Source organism: Poecile atricapillus, chromosome Z, assembly GCF_030490865.1.
Source record: "Poecile atricapillus isolate bPoeAtr1 chromosome Z, bPoeAtr1.hap1, whole genome shotgun sequence".
Taxonomy (NCBI): Eukaryota; Metazoa; Chordata; class Aves; order Passeriformes; family Paridae; genus Poecile; species Poecile atricapillus.
In genome coordinates, this window is record NC_081289.1 from 134,005,578 (window position 1) to 134,028,380 (window position 22,803).

At 37.0% G+C, this 22,803-nt stretch overlaps 1 protein-coding gene across 2 annotated transcripts in view; it reads left to right on the forward strand.

Moving 5' to 3' along the window:
* Positions 1–19,131, forward strand: part of NUP155 (nucleoporin 155) — a 30,593-nt gene extending 11,462 nt beyond the window's left edge. Inside the window, exons 16-36 of one of the 2 annotated variants that reach the window (XM_058827185.1) lie at positions 2,487–2,575; positions 4,152–4,214; positions 5,177–5,236; positions 5,325–5,475; positions 6,323–6,389; positions 7,120–7,238; positions 7,442–7,545; positions 8,821–8,954; positions 10,761–10,952; positions 11,589–11,727; positions 12,349–12,484; positions 12,844–12,997; positions 13,253–13,357; positions 13,451–13,605; positions 14,003–14,132; positions 14,390–14,503; positions 14,968–15,088; positions 15,567–15,677; positions 16,463–16,599; positions 17,233–17,333; positions 18,552–19,131. In XM_058827185.1, coding sequence (XP_058683168.1) covers positions 2,487–2,575; positions 4,152–4,214; positions 5,177–5,236; positions 5,325–5,475; positions 6,323–6,389; positions 7,120–7,238; positions 7,442–7,545; positions 8,821–8,954; positions 10,761–10,952; positions 11,589–11,727; positions 12,349–12,484; positions 12,844–12,997; positions 13,253–13,357; positions 13,451–13,605; positions 14,003–14,132; positions 14,390–14,503; positions 14,968–15,088; positions 15,567–15,677; positions 16,463–16,599; positions 17,233–17,333; positions 18,552–18,690 — 2,521 coding nt within the window. In that variant the 3' untranslated portion in view covers positions 18,691–19,131. The remainder of the gene's footprint in view (positions 1–2,486; positions 2,576–4,151; positions 4,215–5,176; positions 5,237–5,324; positions 5,476–6,322; positions 6,390–7,119; positions 7,239–7,441; positions 7,546–8,820; positions 8,955–10,760; positions 10,953–11,588; positions 11,728–12,348; positions 12,485–12,843; positions 12,998–13,252; positions 13,358–13,450; positions 13,606–14,002; positions 14,133–14,389; positions 14,504–14,967; positions 15,089–15,566; positions 15,678–16,462; positions 16,600–17,232; positions 17,334–18,551) is intronic. The other variant, XM_058827186.1, reaches the window with a different exon arrangement.
* Positions 19,132–22,803: the final 3,672 nt, after the last annotated feature.

A 22,803-nucleotide genomic window follows, 5' to 3' on the forward strand; every position in this document is an offset into this window, starting at 1 on the left:
AAAGAAAAAACAGTTTAGGGAACTTCTCTGCCTAACTAAACTAGCTAAAAGTAAAGGAGAGCTCTGTCCCGCTGTCTGTCTGTGGTGCAGCCAGCACAGTCCAGGAGCAGGGAGCAGTGAGTGCTCTTTCTGAACACAAACTGCACTTCTTCTTTCCCCCCTTCGCTCTCAGAGCCAGTCTTAATGGTACAGAACTTAATATGTAACATAAACAAGGCGATTTGGGATACAAGCATCATAAAAATCACCCCAGGACACCCATATATCTTAAGTGCTGCATATCCTTGGTATGGTGCAAATATGTGTGTTTTCATTAGCTGCCTTAAAGAAGTTGGTGTATACATAAAGTCACAAAATTGTTTGGGTTGGAAGGGACCTTAAAGATCATCTAGTTTCAACCCTTCTGACTTGGGCAGGGATACTACCCACTCAGTAATATTGCTTAAGGCCCCATCTATCCTGGCTTTGAATGCTTTAATAAATGGAATATTCTCACTGTCTTTAGCCAACCTCTTCCAGTGCCTCACTTACCTCACAGTAAAGAATTTTTTCCTAATACCTAACCTAAATCTCTTTGATCTTTTAGTTTAAAACCATTCTCTGTCGTGTCGATATCTGCTCTTGTAAAAAGTTGTTCTCCCTTGATTTTTATAAGACACCCTTCAAGTCCTGGAAGGTGCTATAAAGTCTTCCCAGAGTCTTCTCATCTCCCAGCTGAACAACCCTAGCTCTCAATCTGTCTTGACAGCAAAGCTGCTCCAGCACCCTGATTGTCTTCATGGCTTCATGTGGACCTGCTCCAGCAGGTCCAAAGTCTTTCTTGAAGTGAGGACCCCAGAGCTGGATGCAGTTGTTGGAGTCTGGAATACAGAGTGTGTGCCCTTGTTTCTGATACTTAGTTATAAGATCTAGAAAAACACTGAATTTCATATAATATGAAATTCATGAGCATGTTTTCATGGTGATACATGAAAACAAATGTTAAAGTTAGATAGAAAAAGCTAAAAGTGTAAGTGTGTAGATTGGATAGTTTTTTTAAATCACCGGGTGAAAAAGTTAGTTTAGAGAACAGGAGACAAGATGGAGGATTTAGGGTGTTGTCCCTTGTCCCTTCTTCTTTCTTCATGTTCTTCTCCTGGGGGTTTTTGGGTGGTAGTAGGTGATTGGATGGAGAATGCTGCAGTGCATCACAGAGGTGATGGGTCATTGGGTCATTAAGAAAAATAATATACGTGTCTATTGTAAATTGGGTAAAAATAAGTATAAAGATAAAAGAACTGCCTAGTTCGGGGCCATTTTGTGCATCAGACACGAAGTGTGCCACAAGGCCTTGTTTGTACCATCAGAAGAAAGAAATGTACCAAATTGCAAAGATTAACTTTGTGTAACCAGCCTGGAGAGATCTGTTAAGTTTTGTGATCACCTGTTAATAAACACAAGAAACGAGATTCTGATGAGCTCGGGAGTTTTCTTTGAATCATAAGAACTGAGATAAACAGGGCTCCCCACGAGGGAGGATCCCAAAAGAATTCAGTCCAAAGGAGGCTGAGAAATCCAAGAATAAAAAGAAAAATACAGAAGAGATGCAGCAGAATAGAAAAAGGAGTTTTTAGAGAAAAGTTACAACAGTGAGGGTGTGTATGTGAGGCATCACAAAGATGGGGTGGAAGGGGAGAATCACCTGACCACTGCTCTGTTGATGCAGCTTAGAATAGTGTTGACTTTTAGGGCAGACTGTTGGTTTATTTACAGCTCTTCATCCGTGAGACCTCCTAAGTGTTTCTCCATGGAACTGCGCTCAGTGAGTTTTTTTCCCAGTCTATGCTCTGTCTGGGATTGCCCTGACCCAAGTGCAGCACCTTGCACTTGGCCTTGTTGGACCTCATGAGGTTCTTGTGATCCTATATTGTGAGTCTCTTGGTTGTCCTCAAAGGGAGAAAGATACGGCTTTGTAAGATACGGCTGTTGAGAGTGATTATAAAATATGCAGCTTGGAGTGTTGTGTTCCCAAAAACTTACTAGTTCCTTGCCAAAACTTGTGCAGGTGTTAAAGCCAGTCAGCTGTTCTCAGTAGGTTGTGAATAGTTGCTCTTTATTAAATTCAACTTTGTCACAAAATTTGAGACAAAATATGGATGATAACTCTGGAGTTAGCGAGGGAAGGCTTAGCAAAATGCTCATGTAACACAACAGGATAGAGATGAATAGAAATTACTTGTGGATGATAGAAAGACAGCCATGGGTCATCTCAGCTGTTCCCTTCTTTCTACTTCACTGTAGAAAGAAGGGAACTGTAGAAGCAAACCTTGAAAAATGCTAAAGCATTAGCCTGACTTTGGAATTGGTAAATTTGTCTTTAAAACTATACTGGGATTTTTATTCCCCATTTTAAAAGAACCCCAGAATTGCTGTTAATTTTTAAAGGCATAAAAATTGAATGGGCTGTATATAATATGTTGAGAATTTTTTTGTTTTGCAAACTTTAGGTATGGTGGAGAAGCACAAATGAGATTTCCATCAGCTCTGCCTCCTCCCAGCAACGTTGGACCTATTTTGGGTTCTCCTGTTTCTGCAGGTGTGTAGCAAGCATTTCATGGTTTTGGACAGTTTTTTTTTCCTTGAGTACATTGTGTTTTGTCTTCTCACAAGTACTTGTGTTCTTTTTGTCTGAAATAGACTGTGTTTTTCACTTAGCTAGTTAATGACAAGAGCTTTTTCCATTTCTCTTTAGTGATTGTTGGATTTAGTGAGGAGGTTGTTATCTCAGATTGTGTCCATATTGCATGTACTCTGCTAAGACACTGTGAAGAGGGTATACATTTGTTACTTCCAGAGTCATTTCAGCAGCTGGAGAACAACTAAATAATAAATTTCAGACTTCATGAGGCTTAGTTGGTTGATGTGTAGTTATATCAGTATCTTCCTACATAGTCATTGTCATGCCTCTATAGATACTGCTTATGAGAAGGAAGAAGAAATTTGATCAAGAAATGAACTAGTCATTTGGAGTGATTTCTTCCTTTGAAAACTTTGTCTTCAGCATTTGGTTTCTGCTTCAGTCTTCAGTGCCACTTACAAAGGAGAAAAGTGCTTATTTTTTCTCCTCAGAACTTGATGCTTCCTGGAGTCAAGGCCTTTTCATACTTTGGGATTCACTAAAATTTCTACAGTTGCTGTCCCTTAATATGCATTACTCAATTCCAGACTGGAAGGGTTTTTAAAAAAGAAATTCATTACGAAGAGTTTGAAATTCTGACTGAAATACTGAATTAAATTAATTACTGTTTTTTATCAAGAACTCATTAATGTGTAAGATCCTTTTCCTTCATCTGACACGTGGCATTCAATTTTACACAACAGACTTGGGTAACAGACTTGTTTGCCTGGAATTCCAAGAAATTCCATTTCATTAGCATATTTTGACATGTTCCCAAATGTCACTAAAGGACACCAAATGATTGACATGGACATGTCTCAGTGGTATGACAGGAAAAGAAGTAACTTTATTTTCTGACTCCAGTGTTTATAGATTCTTGACAATGACCAGGGGTTGGATAACTAAGTTACCACCTTCCCAATTACACTGGTCATGTGAAACATCCATCAAAGATGTTTCTCAGAAGGAATGTGTAAACATTTATGTTTACAGTTACTTTCCTGGGAAAGTAAAACTATGAAAACAAGATCAGAAAGCTTAGTTTTCAGGGTGACACCCAAATACCTAAATATTGGAGAAAAATGTGGTGAATTTAGATGAAATTTAAGAAAAACAGTTGACCCTGTTTTTCAGAATTCTTAACTACTACTAAAACTCTTAAGAAGAGTGGCTACTTTAATGAATCAGTGGCATCGGTTTCCAACCCTTTCGGTGAGGAACAGTAACTGTGGACAAGAGCTAAGGCGAGGCATAAGAATGTAATATTAAATCTGAATTAGAGATTCAGCTATGGGAAGAACAGATGCTAGGAGCAGACTAAGAATGAAATTAGGCTGTGGGGGTAATGGCAAAGAAGCTCTATAGTCAACAAAGAGACTAATTTTTGCAGTAAGTGTATTTTTCCCAAGTCTAAATGTTTGCATATTTTTGTCGTTCTGTCATAAATGCCTCTTTCAAACCTAGTATCAAATCAGATGTTTCCATTTTGCTTCAGTAACAGGTCCAGGTGGAAGATGGCACCATTCTTCTCCTGCTACTTTCACAGTTTGCTCAAAGGGTAGAAAACTGTCATGTGAAATTAAGGTTCTGATATTGTGGATGTCCCATGTGGTGGGTCAGACACTGCTGACAGAAATTCATTCAACTACCTCATAATTTTGCATGTGAAACTACATAACAGTAATGTTAGCATTGAAAGACCAGGCACTTTTAACTTAGTTCCATCTTTTTCCCACTGTTCAAAGTCTAGTCATACATTTGCATGCTGCTGTTCTGTGAGTTTGTGCTTTGCTTTAGCACACATGACAATGTGTCCTCTGAGAATGCATTGGTACTGTGTTATCTTCTGTGCTGTTGTGTGCTGCCAAGTTGAGAGAACTGAAACAAATTAGGCAAAAACTGTATCCTTTGGTAAAAGTCAAATTTTCAGAGTGCAAGTTTTTCTTACCTTTTCTGGATACATCACCTTGTTTGCTAAGGGTATGTGGACTTTTTTGTTGATGACCACACATGTTCCTGGTATTTTGAGGTCTTAAGTTAGTGATTTAGATTTAATTTGCAGGAGGACATGGAATATTCATGGCTGAACTTGAGGCTGTGGACAGTCTCAGTGTTTTGAGTTAGCAGTGTTGCAGTAGAGTTTGTACGTCTGCCGCATGTAAAAATGCATTATTACCAGTGTTCAGTATTCAGGAGCTGAGGAACAGCAAAAAGTGCGTGAGCAATATAATATCCAATGCAGACAGCAGATGGTGTGCAATACATTAACACATGAATGCTGGGGAAAAAATGCTGCTTCAACTGCTTTTGAAGGAAGTGTATCCATTTGTTTGACTTGTGGGGAGTGTTGGTTGATAAGAAAGCAATTTGATACTTAACTATTAATAAACTACAAATAAAACGTTTAAAGTATTTAACAATTTTGTTGCTTTTGTACAGATACTTTGTGGCTTAGATTTGGGAGGGGGTGGTTTTGGATTGTATTCAACAACCTTACCTTTATTTCTTTATCCTTCTTAGGTTCCCCTTTGACTGTTGATAGTCCATATTCTAATCCTAGCATTTTGACACCTGTGCAAGGTAACACCTTTTTTTTTATTTTATTTTTTTTTAAATAGGCTTTTTCATTGGCATTCAGATGAGTAATATTTACCTATTTTTACCCTAGGTTTACAACCTCCTGCTATGTCAACTCCCCTCTTTCCTTCTGGAAATTCCATGTCTCACCCTGGCACATCCATTAGCGGAATGATGGGTCCTGAGATAGTATTTTCTGGAAGACACAATGGCATCTGCATATACTTTGCTCGGATTATAGGGTGAGGTCTTTGTAAAAAGAGATTTTGTCACTCAATTTGTTTCACAGTTTTTCTTTCCATTAATGCTGGTAGGTGGTACATTCTATATTAATAGCATTTAAATTGGAAATTAAAAAAATTTAATGTGTTTATGAAATACCTACCTATATAATATGTTGTCTTTTTCAACTCTTTTAATAATAATACACTCAGTGAATGCCTGGGGCAGGAAAGTTGCTTAGATACTGAGCCTGCAATCAGGCAATCAAGTGTATAAACACAACCCTGAAAACTGCAGGTTTATTTTTCAAACCTATGAGTTGTATGTTTTAAATTCCTACTGAAGTATTAATCAGAAATGCAGGAGGACTTACAGGAGCGAAGTTGTGTCTTTAAGTGATTTCTATGAAGAATCTTTAATCAGAATGCTCAAATCAGAGCAATGAAGCAGTACTAAAGATTCTGTTTCCTTGGATGTTGAGCCCTAAACAACCCAAGGAAAAACAGAATTCTGCATGTGTTGGTGATCTCTCTGCATGCTGACTGGGAAAAAAAGTTTTGTTATGAGACTTGTTTGTTTACACTGCACTTCCAGGGAATCATATTAATCTATTTAATTAATTGAATTAGTTTATTAAAATTTAATTTAAGTTTTAAAATCTGTAATTTTGTTAATTATTTATATCTGTACTATTCATAATTATATAATGGCTAGTTTTTTAATATTTAGTTTTCATCCAAAATTAATCTTTATTTTAGACTTTTCAAAGATTTACCATTTATTTTTTAAGAAATTATACATAGAAGACTTGCAAAAAATACTTGGTTAAATGACTTAGCTTTTAACACAAACTGTTTTGTTTTGCAGAAATATTTGGGATGGCAGTATAGTTGTGGAGAGAGTTTTCAAAAGTGGCAATCGAGAAGTTGTTGCAGTATGTAAAAAATTATTCTGTGTTCTTAAAAGTTTCTTTTCTATTAAGTCCTTTTAAACTTCCATTCCCAGTGAGAAACTGTTAGGTTTGTCATGTTATTGTTTTCTTAAGTGCTGAGCTCTTAATTGATAATCAGTTTTCTTTTTAAGCTATTATTATAATTATTACTTTCTAAGAAATTGGCAATTTTGAGTTTTCTCCATGTTTACTGGTGTCACTTCCTTGATAAGCTACTTAGGGTTTCTGCATACTCCCTCCAGGCAAACCCTAAAAATAAAATGCTTTAGTGATTTGGGGTAGTGACTGCAGTTATGGAAGGACATTAAAAAAATTTGGATCATTTTCCTAACTAACAGCTTGCTGTTTCAGTTTTTGTACATGGTCAAAATAAAATCTTTTCTGGCTGTGGCTGTTAATAGAACAGTGTTCAATCGTTGTTCTAGCTCAGAGTTGGAAGTAGTAAAACATAGGTGGTTTAATTATCAGAGGGGCAAAGAAAGTAGCATCTTAAATACTGTGTATCTTCAGAGGACTCCTGCCTGTTCACATGTGTGCCACCTCAATGAATGTGGTATAATATGTTGTGTTCTAGTGAACTGTTACTTATACACAATTTATTTGTTGTATCCTCTTACTTGTCTTTTCAGTGATGTTAGCTTAAAAATTAATTTTTTGGAAAAAGAAGTGTGGAAACCTCGCTTTCTGTAAAGAAGTTTGCTTTCTTTTGCAGATAGAAAGCAGTGTTCCATCCCGTATGCTGGAATGTGTGCTACAAGAACTAAAAGGTTTACAAGAATTTTTGGATAGAAATTCACAGTTTGCCACAGTAGGAGCACTTGGAAACCCAAGGTATTATTAATTGTGGTGAATTTACATGTGGTATTTAATGTCCAGCTTTTGAAAAATTACAGTAGGTGTTCTGTTGAGTTGAAGTGTTTGTGTGGTCTCCAGCTTCAACATTCAGATGCTAAAAATAAGTTTGTTAGATTCATCTTTAAGGGATTTGGTATTTGTAGTCATACTAGCATTTTGGGTTTTTTTTTAAATTGCAGTTTCAGCACACCAGCAAATCTACAACAGAGGCTCCTGGGTTTTATGCGTCCTGATGGTGGAAGTTCTCAGCAAGTCCAGCAAGAACTCCAAAGGAAATACCATGGTATGTAATTATTTTTGAACAGGAAGTGTTAAGGAATGCTGCATTCAGATGTTGCCTTTCTCACTTTTTTTGTGAAATCCTCTGAATAAAAGGGCCTTTTTTACACACAAATTTTATGGTAAACATCATGCCATTTTTTTGCATACTTCACTTGTCTCCTTTTTTTCCTTCCTAATGTTCTCCATTATGGGTAAGATTGTGTAATCTCCTCACTACAGTACTTAGTAGCTGCACTACCATTCATATTTATAAGATAGCATCTATTAATCAGTTATTTTATGAGACAAGGTAGCATGATCTATTAAAAAACTACTCTAGTGCAGGTTTCCAGAGGTACAGTCATTGAAATGTCTACAAAACTTTGTTTAGAAATACAAGGTCTGTTACACAGCCCATTTGAATTCTTGTCTTACAGTGCAGCTTTTGCCCAGCACTTGTAGACAAATTGGGAAGTGTTGATGCTGCACATATGGAATTGAGGATGTTTGTGGTCCATGTGGGTATAATCCTGGGCTTTTAATAGTGCAAATATAAAATTTTTCTGTAAGACATTATGTAGGATTTGGTACACTTCATAATTTTATTTTTTATTTTTATTCTTTGCTGAGTTCATAAATCTTTTTGGATTGCTGAATGACACAATGTAGTTATTATTAACTTCATTTGGGAAGTGTAAACACTCAAAAGTATGGACATAATTGCAACAGTTTATGTTCTGCCTATGTTTCAAGTATGAAAACATTATCCTTTCAGTTTGTATAATACATCTTACCAGATTGAAATGTTGCAGTTTTTCAAGTAGTTGTTGCTTTAAAGATAGTGTAGACAGTATTGACCACAGCTGTAGTTGTAATTGTTTACTCTGCAAGTAAATACAGGTAATCAAACAAAAAGAGAATATGTATGGGTTTATTTTGATTCCTTTTATGTTCATCAAAAATACATTTATAATAGCTATTTTTGGGAGAAAAAAAGGTAAAAATTTAACACTGATGTGTAAATCTAGTGCATTCACAGGAAACTACACTTGTTTTTCAGAGAGTACAATTCCTTTGTTGCATAATTTGAAATAAATGTTAACAGAGGGTTTGTTTGTTTTCGGGCAGTGTTAGCATGGCATTTTTCTCCCAAGAGATCTAGACAGCATTAATCAACAATGGAAGAGAAAAAAAATTTTGAAAGTTGAGGAGACGATTACTGAAAAAACCTCAAAAACTTACATGCTTATTTGAAATATGTGAAAGAATTACTTGCTGACAGTCTGTGGTTTTTCAGCTGAGGCACAGCTAACTGAGAAGACCTCGCTTCAAGGCATCCAGCAGCTTGTTCGCAAAACCTGCCAGGCACTGGCTTTATGGAAGTTGCTATGTGAGCACCAATTCAGTGTTGCTGTAGGTGAGCTTCAGAAGGTAAGGTCTAGATAATACAATTTTTATTTGTTAGTACTAATCACCTTCATTTCTTTTGCTACCTAAGTATTCCTAAAGGAATATAATTTAAAATAATTGAGAAACATATGAATGTTTCTCATACAAACATATTAATTAAACCACGTGTAAGTTCTTTTACATGTGGTCACAAATGTTTAAGAGACTGACATGTAGTATTACATAATCACTCAATTCTATGCAATTGAAAGTGTCACTAACAATAAATTGTTCTACTTTTATTGTTAGTTAATACTGAGTCTCGTTTTATAAATTACTGGTTTTTCACCTTAAGCACATTTGCAAAATGTACTGAATAGACCAGTATTTTCCAGCCAAGTGGAATTCACTCTTTGCCTTAGTCTTGGTGAAAGATTGAGAACAATAGGATGATAAAGTCCTTGCTCTTCTCTGTAAGTAGAAATATACCACAAAACAGCTGAGATTGGAAGGAACCACTGGAGATCATCTGCCCCTTGTGCACTGGGGGGAATAATCTAATTGGTTTTCAAAGCAGGGGCAGTAGAGGAGATTGCCCAGGACTGTCAGGATTGCCTTGTCCAGTAAAGATTTTAATATCTATAAAGATGAAAATTGCACAGTGTCTCTAAACAACCTGTTCCAGTGTTGAACCAACTTTAGAGCAAGAAAGATTTCTATTCACATGTGATTTCCTTCACTTCAGTTTTTTACCATTGTGCAGTGTCCTGTTACTGGTTACCACTGAGAAAAACCTGACCGTGCATTCTCTACACTTTGCAAAAATACTAGTAAGATCCCACATACTGCCCTCTAAGCCTCCAGGCTAAATGATCCCAGTTCTTTCAGGCTTCTGGTTTGTGAAGAAGCAAACTTGTAGAAACAAATGGGTGCTACTGCTGTGCACTCTTTGCTAATGTCAAATTGGCAGCCAACCCTTGAAAAAAGCTATTAATTTGAATACTAGGTATTTTGTCCTAAAACTTGATAGGATTATATGAGAAGTTGTATTTTTTGTTTACAAAAAGAATAATTTTAAAACCTTACACAGGCACAGAAGCTGTTGCTCTTCATGCTGTTGCATTAGGGAGCTTTGGGCAACTTTTATTTGTGTTGGACAAGGAGCTAACTAATCGTTTAACAAGTAAAATGTTTTCCTTTGTCTTCAGTAGATCTAGAGTTTTGCAGTCATATTATCATGCTTTTGATGTCATCTAGAGACACTATATAGACACTACTGGCAGCTATGTGCAAAAATATTTGTAATAAATTTTAAAAAATCAGAAATCCTCAATGTAATTAATTTAAAAACACATAAAGAGTTCAGACTTCAAACTTTTCAAATTCCTGCTTTTATTGAATCTGACTTTTTTTCATCTATGACAGTAGTCAGACTGTTCCAGTTTTTAAAAACTTTGACAGACTCATAGGGTATGCATTCTGACAGTGCCCTGTGATGTAAAAGGAAGTGCTAATTTCATTCTTAATGTGAGAGATCTGAAACAGAGGTGACACATAGTTAAGAAGGCAGAGGAAGTCTGTTAAGAGAGTTTTCACTGTCCTTAGGCATCCAGGGATCTAGTGCCTTCAGTAGCAGCTCTTGCTTCTACTATGCTATACTACTACTACTAATGCTATAAAATATGTATTTTAAATAATGTATTTCTTTGCTGTACATTGTAGTCATTGGAATTTTTTATGTTTTTAATTATCAGAAACTGTTCATTTTGCTGCTGGAACATTCAGACATTTCTAAACAGGGTCAAGTAAAAGATTTGGTAAACTAATAAAATTCTGTCTCATCTTCAGGAGCTTCAAGAACAGCTAAAGATTACTGCTTTTAAAGACTTGGTAATTAGAGATAGAGAGTTGACTGGAGCACTCATTGCATCTCTTATAAACTGTTACATCAGAGATAATGCAGCTGTGGATGGAATCATTGCCCATTTGCAAGATATCTGTCCTCTTCTTTATAGCACTGATGATGCTGTGTGCTCAAAGGTAAGTGCATTTCAAGATTTTACAGCACCAAAACACAACCTGAGAACATGCTCAAGTGAGGTACATTGGGCAGCTTGTAAGTCATTATTATGCTCAAGTACTTTCAGAAACTGAAGAAATAATGAAGTTGTGGGTATATTTTTGTCTTTTAGTTGATTAATGCTGAACATTACACAAAAAATATTTGAAGCATTTGCAATCATTTGTAACTTTCATAGTCTCCTAACTCTAATTTGATCTCTAATTTTAACTCTGTCTTCTTTATGTTGATAAAATGTTTTCTTATTCCAGTCTTTTCTCAGCATAGTATCTTGATTTTCGTCCATTCTACAGTTTACTGGAATCTCTGACAGACAATTGTGTTTAAGAATTTAGGTCTTTGAAGCTTTTCAAATAAATTTGAAACAAGTAACTGCTGAGGAGAGAATAGGAAACCAGTTGGATAAGTCTTCAGCTCTTCTAAGAAAGACTGTTGCAGTCTTTCTGCTGGAAATTTAGTGACCAGAGAGTGCTTTTGAGAGAGTGGTCTTTCTGCTGTTTCAGCTTTGAAATTTGGAATAATAGCTCATTAACAGTATCCATGATCTGTTCACGATGTGCTCATGTTAATAATTTCCATTTTGCATTTGTTTTTAGGCAAATGAGCTTCTTCAGCGGTCTCGACAAGCTCAAAGCAAAATGGAAAAAGAGAAGATGCTGAGGGAGTCACTGAAAGAGTACCAGAAGATCAGCAATCAAGTAGACCTGGCAAATGTTTGTGCACAGTACAGGCAGGGTAAGAGCCAGTCACTGATCATGCCGAATAATTTTGTGGTATCCTTTCATGCTATCTTTTCTTTTTGTTTTGTATACTAACTTTCCACTCAGTTTTATAGTTTTTTACTACAAACAACAGGTTAATAGCTCTTAGAATTAAAATGTGCCAGCCTTTTCTTTTTCAAAGCCTTGCTAATTTCACAAACCAGCCAAGAAATCCATTTCTATATTAAACTAACAATGCTATGCACTTGCTTCATATTGCAGTGTCCATTTGTTTCATATATGTGGTTAAAATATTTTTAGGGAAATTATTAGGTGCTATGTAAGCAGAGGGTTTCAGGTATCTTTTATAAGAAATACAAGATTTTGAAAGATGGTTCTGAATCCTAATTAGTACAGTAGATGCTAATATATCAGTTACATTTAAGTTATATAACAGGTAAGAAATGAGCCTCTGTGCAGTACTGTATATTGTGTACCCCACAGGGTAGGAACAGGTGTAGACTTTATATGATATAGACCAGAATGAAGAGTGTAGCATTTTCGTGCTTGCTAAAATGAGAATGTTTGATGTCACTTACCATTTTGTGAATTTAATAAAATAATGAACAGTGATACGTGCTTTGATTTTTCCTAGTGCGGTTCTACGAGGGAGTAGTAGAGCTCTCTCTTACAGCTGCTGAAAAGAAAGATCCCCAAGGACTTGGTCTTCATTTCTATAAAAATGGAGAACCAGAAGAAGATGTTGTTGGACTCCAGGCTTTTCAAGAAAGGCAAGTTTTCAGGATAATTTATGATCATTATATGGGGTGCTGAATTTCAAGTGACTGGAGAAGTAGCTCTTTTAGGGAAGGAATGCAGGATAATAATGAACAAGCATTTCATTATAAGGGACACAATATAAATAATTTTGCCCAGCTCCTTGACTGTGATTAATATGGCAGTATTTAAATCTGAAATACTTAAGAAGTTGAATGAGAACAAACTGGATCGTGACAACCAGCTGATAATAATCTGTGACCTTTTTAAAGTTATTAACTGTCTACAAAGGCATACAATAACACACTTGAAAAGACTATTTCATAGACAGTTGCAATAAAATTATGAGGCTTTTCTTTTGCTCTATTTACAGATTGAACAGCTACAAGTGTATCACTGACACCCTTCAAGAGTTAGTGAATCAAAGTAAAGCTGCTCCTCAGTCTCCCAGTGTACCCAAAAAACCGGGTCCTCCGGTGCTGTCATCTGACCCCAACATGTTAAGCAATGAAGAAGCTGGACACCATGTAAGAAACTCACAAAAAAGTCATGACTGCACTCTAGAGAACAGAGTGATTTGAAGGGGTCTAGAATTTATTATTTTAATAAAATTATGGCGTAGTTTAGTGAAGATTAGTCTTGAATTTGCCTCAGTATCTACAGCATCCATAGAAATGATAACATGTAAATAACATGATCCTAAGTATTGTTGTATGACAATTCAGGGCTTAAAGTAATGTAACCACTTCTTTAGTAGCTGCTCTGGCCTTTTCTTCCCTTAGTTTGAACAAATGCTAAAGCTGGCTCAGCGTTCAACAGATGAACTCTTCAGTATTGCACTTTACAACTGGTTGATACAAGCTGACTTGGCGGACAAGCTGTTACAGGTGAGCTTGTTTATACACAGAGAACTCGGAGAGGTAATAATGCTTTAAAAAACTGGGAAGAGCAAGAGTATGTTATCTCTCTGATGTCTGCAGGTTACTGCCCCCTTTTTGGAACCCTACCTGGTGCGGATGGCCAAGATTGACCAAAACAAAGTCCGCTATATGGATTTACTCTGGAGATACTTTGAAAAGAACAGAAATTTTAGTAATGCTGCCAGAGTCTTGGCTAAGTTGGCTGACCTACATAGGTATGGATTATGTGCGGTCTGTTGTATATATAGTGAGGTATTTAGGGAAAAACAAACTAAAATCAAAACCTTTTGTGTATTTTAAGAAAAGTAGGTTTTCTAAAAAATAAAACGTGCTGGCTTGAAATCTAGGCAGTTGCTGGAAATAGATGATAATGTTTCTTTTTGTATTATACATTGCTTTGCAACATATTTCCTGTAATTACAATATATTAAGTGGCCAGTTCTTATTGAAAAGTACATTAGAACTAAGCTTGCAGCAAAGATGGAGTTACGAGGTTAGATCATGTTCTGCATGATTTAGTAAAATCTGGAAATTCCCAAAATCTGGCTGGAATATAACTAACCTGAAATAATATATTAAGTACTCATTTTATTATGAATATTCGTTCTGCAGCACAGAAATCTCTCTTCAGCAGCGTCTTGAATACATTGCACGTGCCATTTTGAGTGCCAAAAGTTCTACTGCCATATCCTCTTTAGCTGCAGATGGTGAATTCCTACATGAACTTGAAGAGAAAATGGAAGTAAGAAAAAGTATTAATCTAAGCTACACTGTAAATACATTATTTCAGTTTGTCTCATTGGCACATAAGTTTTATTACCAGTTCTGTATAAATGGATTTCTGTGCTTTCTTCCTCACATGGCAGAGTTAGGCATTTGAAAATAGACTTAAAGGTGTAAGGCAGCAACATTTCTACATTTAAATAAATGTATTCTGGGTGTATTCTTAAATTCTGATGAAATTCAGTCTTGAAATACTGTATTTTTCTCTTCAACAAGGTTGCAAGGATCCAGCTTCAAATACAAGAAACATTACAGCGGCAGTATTCCCACCATTCTTCAGTACAAGATGCAATCTCCCAGCTTGATGCTGAGCTGATGGATATAACCAAGGTGATTGAAATTTTCTTGTGTTGAAGTCCAGTTTATCAAATTTTGGGGAGAAAAACTGTTTTTCAAAGAATGATTCTATGCTGATTAGGAAGAGTAATAGGCAGTTTATCATTCCTGGTCTCAGAACGTCTGTTACCCTGGACTGTCATTTTCTATACTTCAATAGTCTTTCAGTCTTTAGCATTTTAATTTCTTTCACATGTTTCATTATGAAGTCTCTAAGATTTCTTACTTCATTGAAAAAATTGTTGGAAAATTAAGTTTTCATTTCAAATTCATCTAAAACTTAGTATTGTATCTAAGAAATTAAACTAAATGTAGCAAAAAAAAATTTTTGTGAAAGACAACAGTTACTTAAGTTGCATCTTTATTAGTCTGGCTATCAGACAAAACAAAGAACAACTGATTTTTAAAATTTAATTTGATCCTACATGAAATGTAAAGCTTGGTAATTTTTCTTTCAGCTGTATGGAGAATTTGCTGACCCTTTTAAGCTCTCGGAGTGTAAGCTTGCAATTATACATTGTGCAGGTCATTCTGATCCTATCTTAGTGCAAACTCTCTGGCAAGAGGTGATTGAAAAAGGTAGGTCTTAACAAGTAGGAGTTCTGATGATCTCTCATCTTTTACCATGAGTCGGTAATTCACTATATGTTCCTGCTGATTTTTTTTTTTTTCCCTTCGTTTTTTTTCCCCCTTAGTTCTTGGGCTCAAGTTCACCATTTGTGAACACACCAATGTTGTGCAAACAACATTGATAGAGACCTAGGGGAAAAACTGTGTGTGGTAGCATGTTTGTTGTGGGGTTCTGGAATGTGGTTTTGTTGGTTTGTAGTTTTATAAGTAGATTTGCATGGAACTTCAAACTTCATGGAAGCAAAAAGAATTTAAAATGTACATGCAAACACACTGGAAAAGGTTTTACTTCAATGTGCTGATTTTTTGCTGACAAGAGTGTAAGATTTTCATGTATTATTTATAAATTTAGATGCCTTAGTGTCATTCTGTATAAATGTGGAACTTCTCCTGAAGTTCTCTCTAAGTGTTTTCTTTTCACTTCCAGAGCTGAGCGACAGTGTGTCTCTAAGCCCCGCGGACAGAATGCAAGCGCTTTGTCTGAAGCTGGCATTGCTTGGAAAGATCTACGCTGGCACACCTCGTTACTTTCCTTTAGGCAAGTTGTTAGCCTGCATAGTAAATAAGCATAGATGTTTGATAGATAGGTTTCAGTTTTTTTTTAGTTTAAAATTTTAAAAGTTTTAAACTAAGAAACATCGCACATTTTATAATCTCAAAAGAAATGGGAAATAAATAAAGTTTAGGCGGCACCAGCAGTTACTTTTGGATGGCTGTGCAGATACCGTTTTAGAAAGTACTAAGGTTTGTTTGCATCAAAGCACAAAGTACAAAATGTGTATTTATACATTTAAGATTTGAACCAAGTACATTTATCTGCTGTCTCTTGAAATTCCATATAAACCGTCTGCCATCTGAAAGGGTAGATTCTGAAAACAATTTGGGAGATTTCTGGATCGTTCTTAGAATTTCTGCTTTTCTGATGCTCATATGTTTTGAGCATGTGCTATTATATAGAAACCTGGCAAATATATTGTTTAGCAGTAAATCTTCTTTTATAATACTAAAATATTGTGCAACAGCATTAAATATGAACATTTAGTGCTTATCAATTCACTGTTAATTGTTACAGGCACTTAAACAAGCTTCAGTAGTTTTGCTGACCATACTAGCAAATGTACTGATAGTATGTGTTTTGTGTAGAAACAAAAGTTAGTGACTTTTTCTTAACAGCATAGTTGCACAGCAAAACCATAACAAAGTACTAAGTATGAGTAATTCCTGCCATACACTGCTGATGGTAAATTACTCTTATATGCATTTGTTTCCTAGACCCCCAGTAACAAGTTGGAATCTAAATATTCCCTCGTTTATGTCCTTCAGATTTTCTAGTGCAGTTTCTAGAGCAACAAGTCTGCAGTTTGAACTGGGATGTAGGTTTTGTAACATACACCATGCAAGAAATTGGAGTGCCATTGCTAAGGCTGCTTGAAGTATATGACCAGCTGTTCAAAGCACGGGTAAGGAAAACGGCGCAAAACAAAATTCTGTTTTCAACTGCTACCAAAGTCTCTCCTTAGTGGGAAACATGAAATAATATAAGGAAGGATATAACAAAATATACATTCAAATTTTTGCTTTCTTTACTCAAAGGCTTTTTAAAAGCTGCATTTTCTCCCTGTGAATAAAATCTGTGGATTTTATTCATTTCAGTCCCAGAGCATGATGAGGAAATTTGTTGATTCTTTCAGTTCACATGGTGCTAGTTCAGGATGAAATAGGATTAAAATTCTTATGTTGCAGAAAGAACAGCCTATATTGGATATAATAATTTTATTTATTTCCTAGTAATAATTAAAATTTGTTGTATTACTATGTCTTGTCTGATCCATTGATGCAATAAACAAAGAGATTTGACTTCTGTGGTAATGAAAAATTGAGTTAAATTTATGTATATTTTCATATGTAATTTAAAATAACATTTAAATGTAGGCTTAAATATAGATTAAAGTAGAATTCACATTTATCTAACTTTTTTGATATAATAAAGAAGTGCTACAGCTGGCAATTCCTGTACACACAACTTGCTTTTTTTTTTTTGTCTTCTTAATATTTGTGTACTTAATATTTTGTGGGTTTGGGATTTTTTTTAGGATCCATATTGGAGTAGAATGAAAAAGCCTTTGCACCTCTTAGAGTGTATTCATGTATTACTATCAGGATATGTACAGGATCCAAGCAGAGTACCTATGAGGTAAAAGGATAGCTATATCCTAATGAATAATGAAACATAAAATATTCTAAAATATTTCACTTCAGCAATTACAAAGCTTTTCTTCTTTTCCTTTGCATGAACTTAATATTTTATTCCTAACACTTGTCATTCAAAACCTTTTGGTAGAAACTTGTAGGATTCTCCCTTATAAACTACTTCCACAAAGGTAATTTTCTTCACATCACTGAAGATCCATGAGGAACTGAGGAACTTATAATTTTTGGCAATATACTTTAAGGACTAGTTCAGACAAATCTGATACAATGTGTGAAAGTAGGGAAAAACAAGAATTAGGCATTTTGTGATTGAAACACTGAACTGATTTGTGTACATATTCTAGAAGCTGTGAGTTACTCCAGAGAGAAGACCAAATTTTGGGATTGGTCTTCTCAATTGTTTATAAGAGGTTGATGATGAATCAGTCTCCAAGACTAAAACACAGCTTAATTCACATCAGGAAGAAATAGGTGTAATAATAGGAAAAGTTTCTAGTGAAAAAAGATAGCTGTGTGCTTGGAAAAGTTGCCTGCATATCATCTCTAGCTTTGACAATTTTTGTTTGAATAGACTATACAAACTTGAGTCAGAGCTATCTTGTCTCAAAAACAAAAAGCAGAACTGGGCAGTCTTGATGACTCCTGTAAACATAGATGTTTCTGTTTCTTTTGAAAAATGTGCACATACATATTCCCTGTTCACATACAGTTTACTTCTGTCTTTTATCTATCTTTATTGGTCTTTTATGGTTGGCTGATTTAAATACTCTGTTAGAACTTTAGTGAATGTTGTCCAATTTTAATACCTACTTAGATAATACATAAATTGAGATTTGATTATAATTTAAGACATTTAAACTGCAAGCTAAATTAATAATTAATACATTTACTATAATAATATCTAAAGTAGTATCTAAATATTTCACATTGCTATAAACTGTACCATGTTTTTATAGTTTAAATTTAATATCACATAAATAGTAATGCGTCATTTATTTTCGCATTATGCCTTAGTCACAGGCATTAGGTTTCAAAACTAAATTTCTCTTAATGAATACTTAAATATTTAAAAGTAGCTGACAGGTGTCTTACTGATATGCTATTCCATTGCAACTCAAAGAATGTCCATTTTCTAGTTCAGATGAATTCTAAGATATGGGATTAAAAAGGAGCTTATTGTTATTCTGTGTTCTCTTTGCAGGCGACGATTCACAAATGTTTGCTTGGATGCTGTTAGTTGCTACCTGGTTGAACTTCAGTCTATGAGCCCCACACTAATGGTGCAGACTACTATTGGGAATTTTAAATCTCTACAGGCCAAGTTAGAACGGCTTCACTGATTGACTAGTACAAGAACAGAATCATTAGTGCAAGTAATACAAACTGAAATAAAGGTTCAGATGTTGGCACTGAATTATGAACGAACAAATCCTCAGAAAAAAAATCCTGAGAGAGTTTTCTCCTGCCATGGTTATCAAATGTGTGGCCTGTATTCGTGCTATTCTAAAAGTATCTACAAATTGTAGAATGTAAATGTGACAAATGGAATTTCTTTCACTTTTACTACTACTAGGTTTTTTTAACAATAGAAAGGTTTTTTTTTTTATACTGTTGAAATAAAATACATTGTGTGATTTTTGCCTTGGGGATATAAAGACTATTTCAAAAATATTTTCTTTTTCTTTGTTTTAAATAATGGGGAAAAGCAAATTATTTCCCCTGTTCAATATGTTGTATCTGTTAAAATCAAATAAAATAAAATCAAATAAAGATATCAAAAAGTATTTTTTTTACATGCACACAAACACCAAATTATACACACACCTAGAATCCCCTCCCTCCCCTGCTGCCCACGGGGCTCTGGATGCAGCCCAGGACACGTTTGGCTCTCTGGGCTGTGAGTGCCATGGCCGGGGCATGTCCAGCCTCTCACCCACAGCACCCCCAGGTCCTTCTGGGCAGGGCTGCTCTGGGTCTGTTCATGCCCAGCTTTTGCTGACACCAGGGGCTGCTCTCACCCAGGTGTAGCACCAGCACCTGGCCTTGTTAAACCTCGTAAGATTCCCATGGGCTCACTCCTCATCTGCAGACTTGCTGATGGTGCATTCAATTCCTTTGTCATTAAGATATTAAATAACAGGTACCTGGGATCCCTGAAGGACACCATGTCACTAATGTCTGTCAGTTGACCACTGTCTTCTGGATGTGACCATCAAACCAATTCCTTACTCACTGAACAGATCACGCATCAAACGCATGTCTCTCGAATTTAGAGAGAAGGATGTGCAGGGGACCATCTGAAAGGCTTTGCAGAAGTCCAAACAAATGCCAGCTGTAGCCCTTCATTTGTCTACTGTCGGAGTCATACCGGGTTGATGAGGCATGGTTTACCCTTGGTGAAGCTGTGCAGGTTGTCCCAAATAATTTCTCTCTCCCCCAGGTGCCTCAGCACAGTTTCTAGGAGAACCTGTTCTATGATCTTCCCAGGCAGGAGGGGAGGCTGACAGGTCAGTAGCTCCCAGGGTTTTCTTTATTCTCTTTCTAAAGATTGGATACATTTTCTTCAGTTAACTGAGATTACACTTGACTGCCATGACGTTTCAATTATGGAGAGTGGCTTGGGAGCTACATCAGATAATGCCCACAGGACTCTAGGAAGCATCTCACCACGTCCTGTAGACTTACATAAATTCAGGATCCTTAGGTCATCGTGATCCTGATCTTCCCTTGCAGCAGGTAGCACTTTGCTCCCCCAGTCTCCATCCTGCTGTCTGTCAACTCAAGAGGTGTAGGAAGAGAGGTTTCCCTTGAAGACAGGCAAAAATGTTGAGTATCAGTCTTCTTCTGTTAACAGTTTTCCATCACTGTTTATTGGGGGGGGTTACACCTTCTCTGTCCTTCATTTTCTAGTTCACATACCTGTAGAAGGCCTTCCTGTTATTCCATATGTCCCTTGCCAGGTTCAGCTCCAGCTTCTTGGCCTTCCTCACCTTATCCCTACATAACCAGTCTTTCTCTATACTCTATTCCCTATCCTCTTCCCAGGTTTCCTACCCTAGTTTTCATTATCTTGCATTTCTTTCCCTTTAATCTGACCAGCAGTTCCCTAATCTGCCATGCTGGTCCCTTGTCTCCCTTGCCCAATTTCTTGCTCCTGGGGATTGCTAGGTTTTGTACTCTACAGAAGACAAAAAAATCCATTAGAAGAGAGTTTTCAGCCTCTAGGTTATGGGCCCATCATGGCTCCACTGCTCCACTCTGCTCCTCCCAGTGCCTCTCGAGGACATGAGACCACCATCAAAAGATCTTTGTTCAAACAAGGGGAATGAAGTGTTGGAGAATGAGGACATCAATCCTGCTTCTCACATGCTGGGTGCTCTACAGCGCATTTACTATGAAATATTGTTGTAGTGTGTTTATTTTATTCCATTGAGAGTTAAAATGCTTGTATGTTCATGTTTATTTTATTGTACTCTGTTGGTTTTGCCCTATGTTAGTATTTTGGTATTCAAGAAAAGAAGTAAAAAACCACAGAAGTGAAGGCTTTGAGAGAGAGGCTGATGGGAGTTTTTTTCTCTGCTTGAGACCTGGCCAATAGCTGGCCATTTCTGAGAATAGACAGTGTTGTTCACCATAGAGAAGTGAGATCAACCCTGTGAATACCACCTTTTAAACCTAAGCCCGGGAGTTTCTGTCTCTCTGTTTCTGGCTGTGGAAGGTAACAGAGCTCTGGCCCCGCTCCCCCCGTGGCCTAGTCCAGCCTGGAGTGAGGGGGCTGAGCAGCTCCTGGGCAGGGGGATGGAGACTGTGAAGTTCCTGGCTCGGCTGGAATTTCTGCTGCTGCTGGCTTTCACCAGAGACTGCTGAGTAGGGGGAGGGAAGCCACTGGCTCATAGCGTGCTGCCTCTGAGTGCTGGCCACACTCCCCCAGCACAGCCACCAAAAAATCTTCCATTGCAAACAGCCCTAGCCGCTGCCCTGGCAGAGATCATATGAGCATCCACAGAAGCTGTGCAAGATTTTAACCCTTTCACTAACCAGATGAGACCTGCAGATTAATCCTTTCTCCAGAAAGAATAAAGCGAAAGTGATCATCATGTAGAGAGACAACATAAACCATCAAAGTTAGTGAAGGAAGGAATCAGGCTTCAAATGGGAAGAGAATGAGGAGATGCTTTAATAAGCTGAAATATTCTTTTGTTTAAGGCTATGGAGATGAACAATCACGTTCTGAAAAACTCCTTTAATTCATGAAAGATTATTTTTGGGAGGAATGAAGTATTTCAAAGTGTAGATTGGAGCAGATAGTGGAGTACTTGTGATTTCATCAGATGCTGGAACACAGAAAGAGATGTCAGAGTTGATGGGGACACTTGGCCCTGAAGAAAAAAGAAAACTTCTGTTCCCAGAGATGATCACAGTGACAGATGAAGAGAACCCTTGCCTTTGAATAACTTATCCTTAAAATGACGCCCCTTGAGTTCATGGCCCATGAACACACCCCAGAGTGGTGTGAAATGGGAGGAGCACCTGATGGCAGAGTTTTCCAGGTGGCTGGCATCAGGGGAATGAAAATCCATGAGAAAACTGTTTTCTTGTGGAGAACTCTCCATGGAATGACAAAAGACAACTCCTCCTTACAAAGACTGATGAAAAGACTACTGTATAGTTGGTACTGTTTTAACCACCAGGTTTTGTCTCTGTTGTCAGACAAGGGAATGGTTGGATGGTGGGGAAGAAGGGTTTCTGGGGCTTTTATTCTGGTTTCTTATGCTTGTAGTTTTGTTAATAAACTTTATTCCTTTTTAAGTTTTAAGCCTGTTTTGCCCTTCTTCTAATCCATATCTCGCAGCAAGAAACAAGTAAGTTTTCTGGTGATTTTTTAGCTAGTGTTTTAAAGCCACCATATTTTTTGGTGGAAATTAAATTGGTGAATGTAAATGACTACATGCCTCTAAGTTGTATCCTTCCCTATGCTGCCCATCATGTAACACAACCCCTTGTTCCAGTGCCTTCCCTATTCATCATTGTAAACCCTCCCCCTTTTCTTGGACCCTTCCCTGTCAATCCCCAGTTGGGCCAATCCATGATCGTACCACCCCTTTGGAAATCCCCTAATCCTCAAGGCCCCATTGGCCCACATGACCTGTCCTGTCCTCCCCTTTTCCCTATTGGTTCCTGAATTGTAATCCCCTCCTCTCGCTCCTCCCCCTGGTTTCCTTATTGGTTGATTGTTTATAAAATCAGGGTGGGTACTCCCTGACACCTCTGGTATAAAAACCCATGCACAGGGGTGCTCGGGGCTCCTTGATTCCTGAACCCTTTCAGTGTGGAACCTTTCCCCCTCTGCCCTTAAAAAAATCCTCTCTGGGAACTTTATATCAAGAGCCTTCCTCTTCCTTTCTACCTCTGCTTGGGCCGAGAGTGTGGCGGCGTGCCTCAGGGGAGACAGA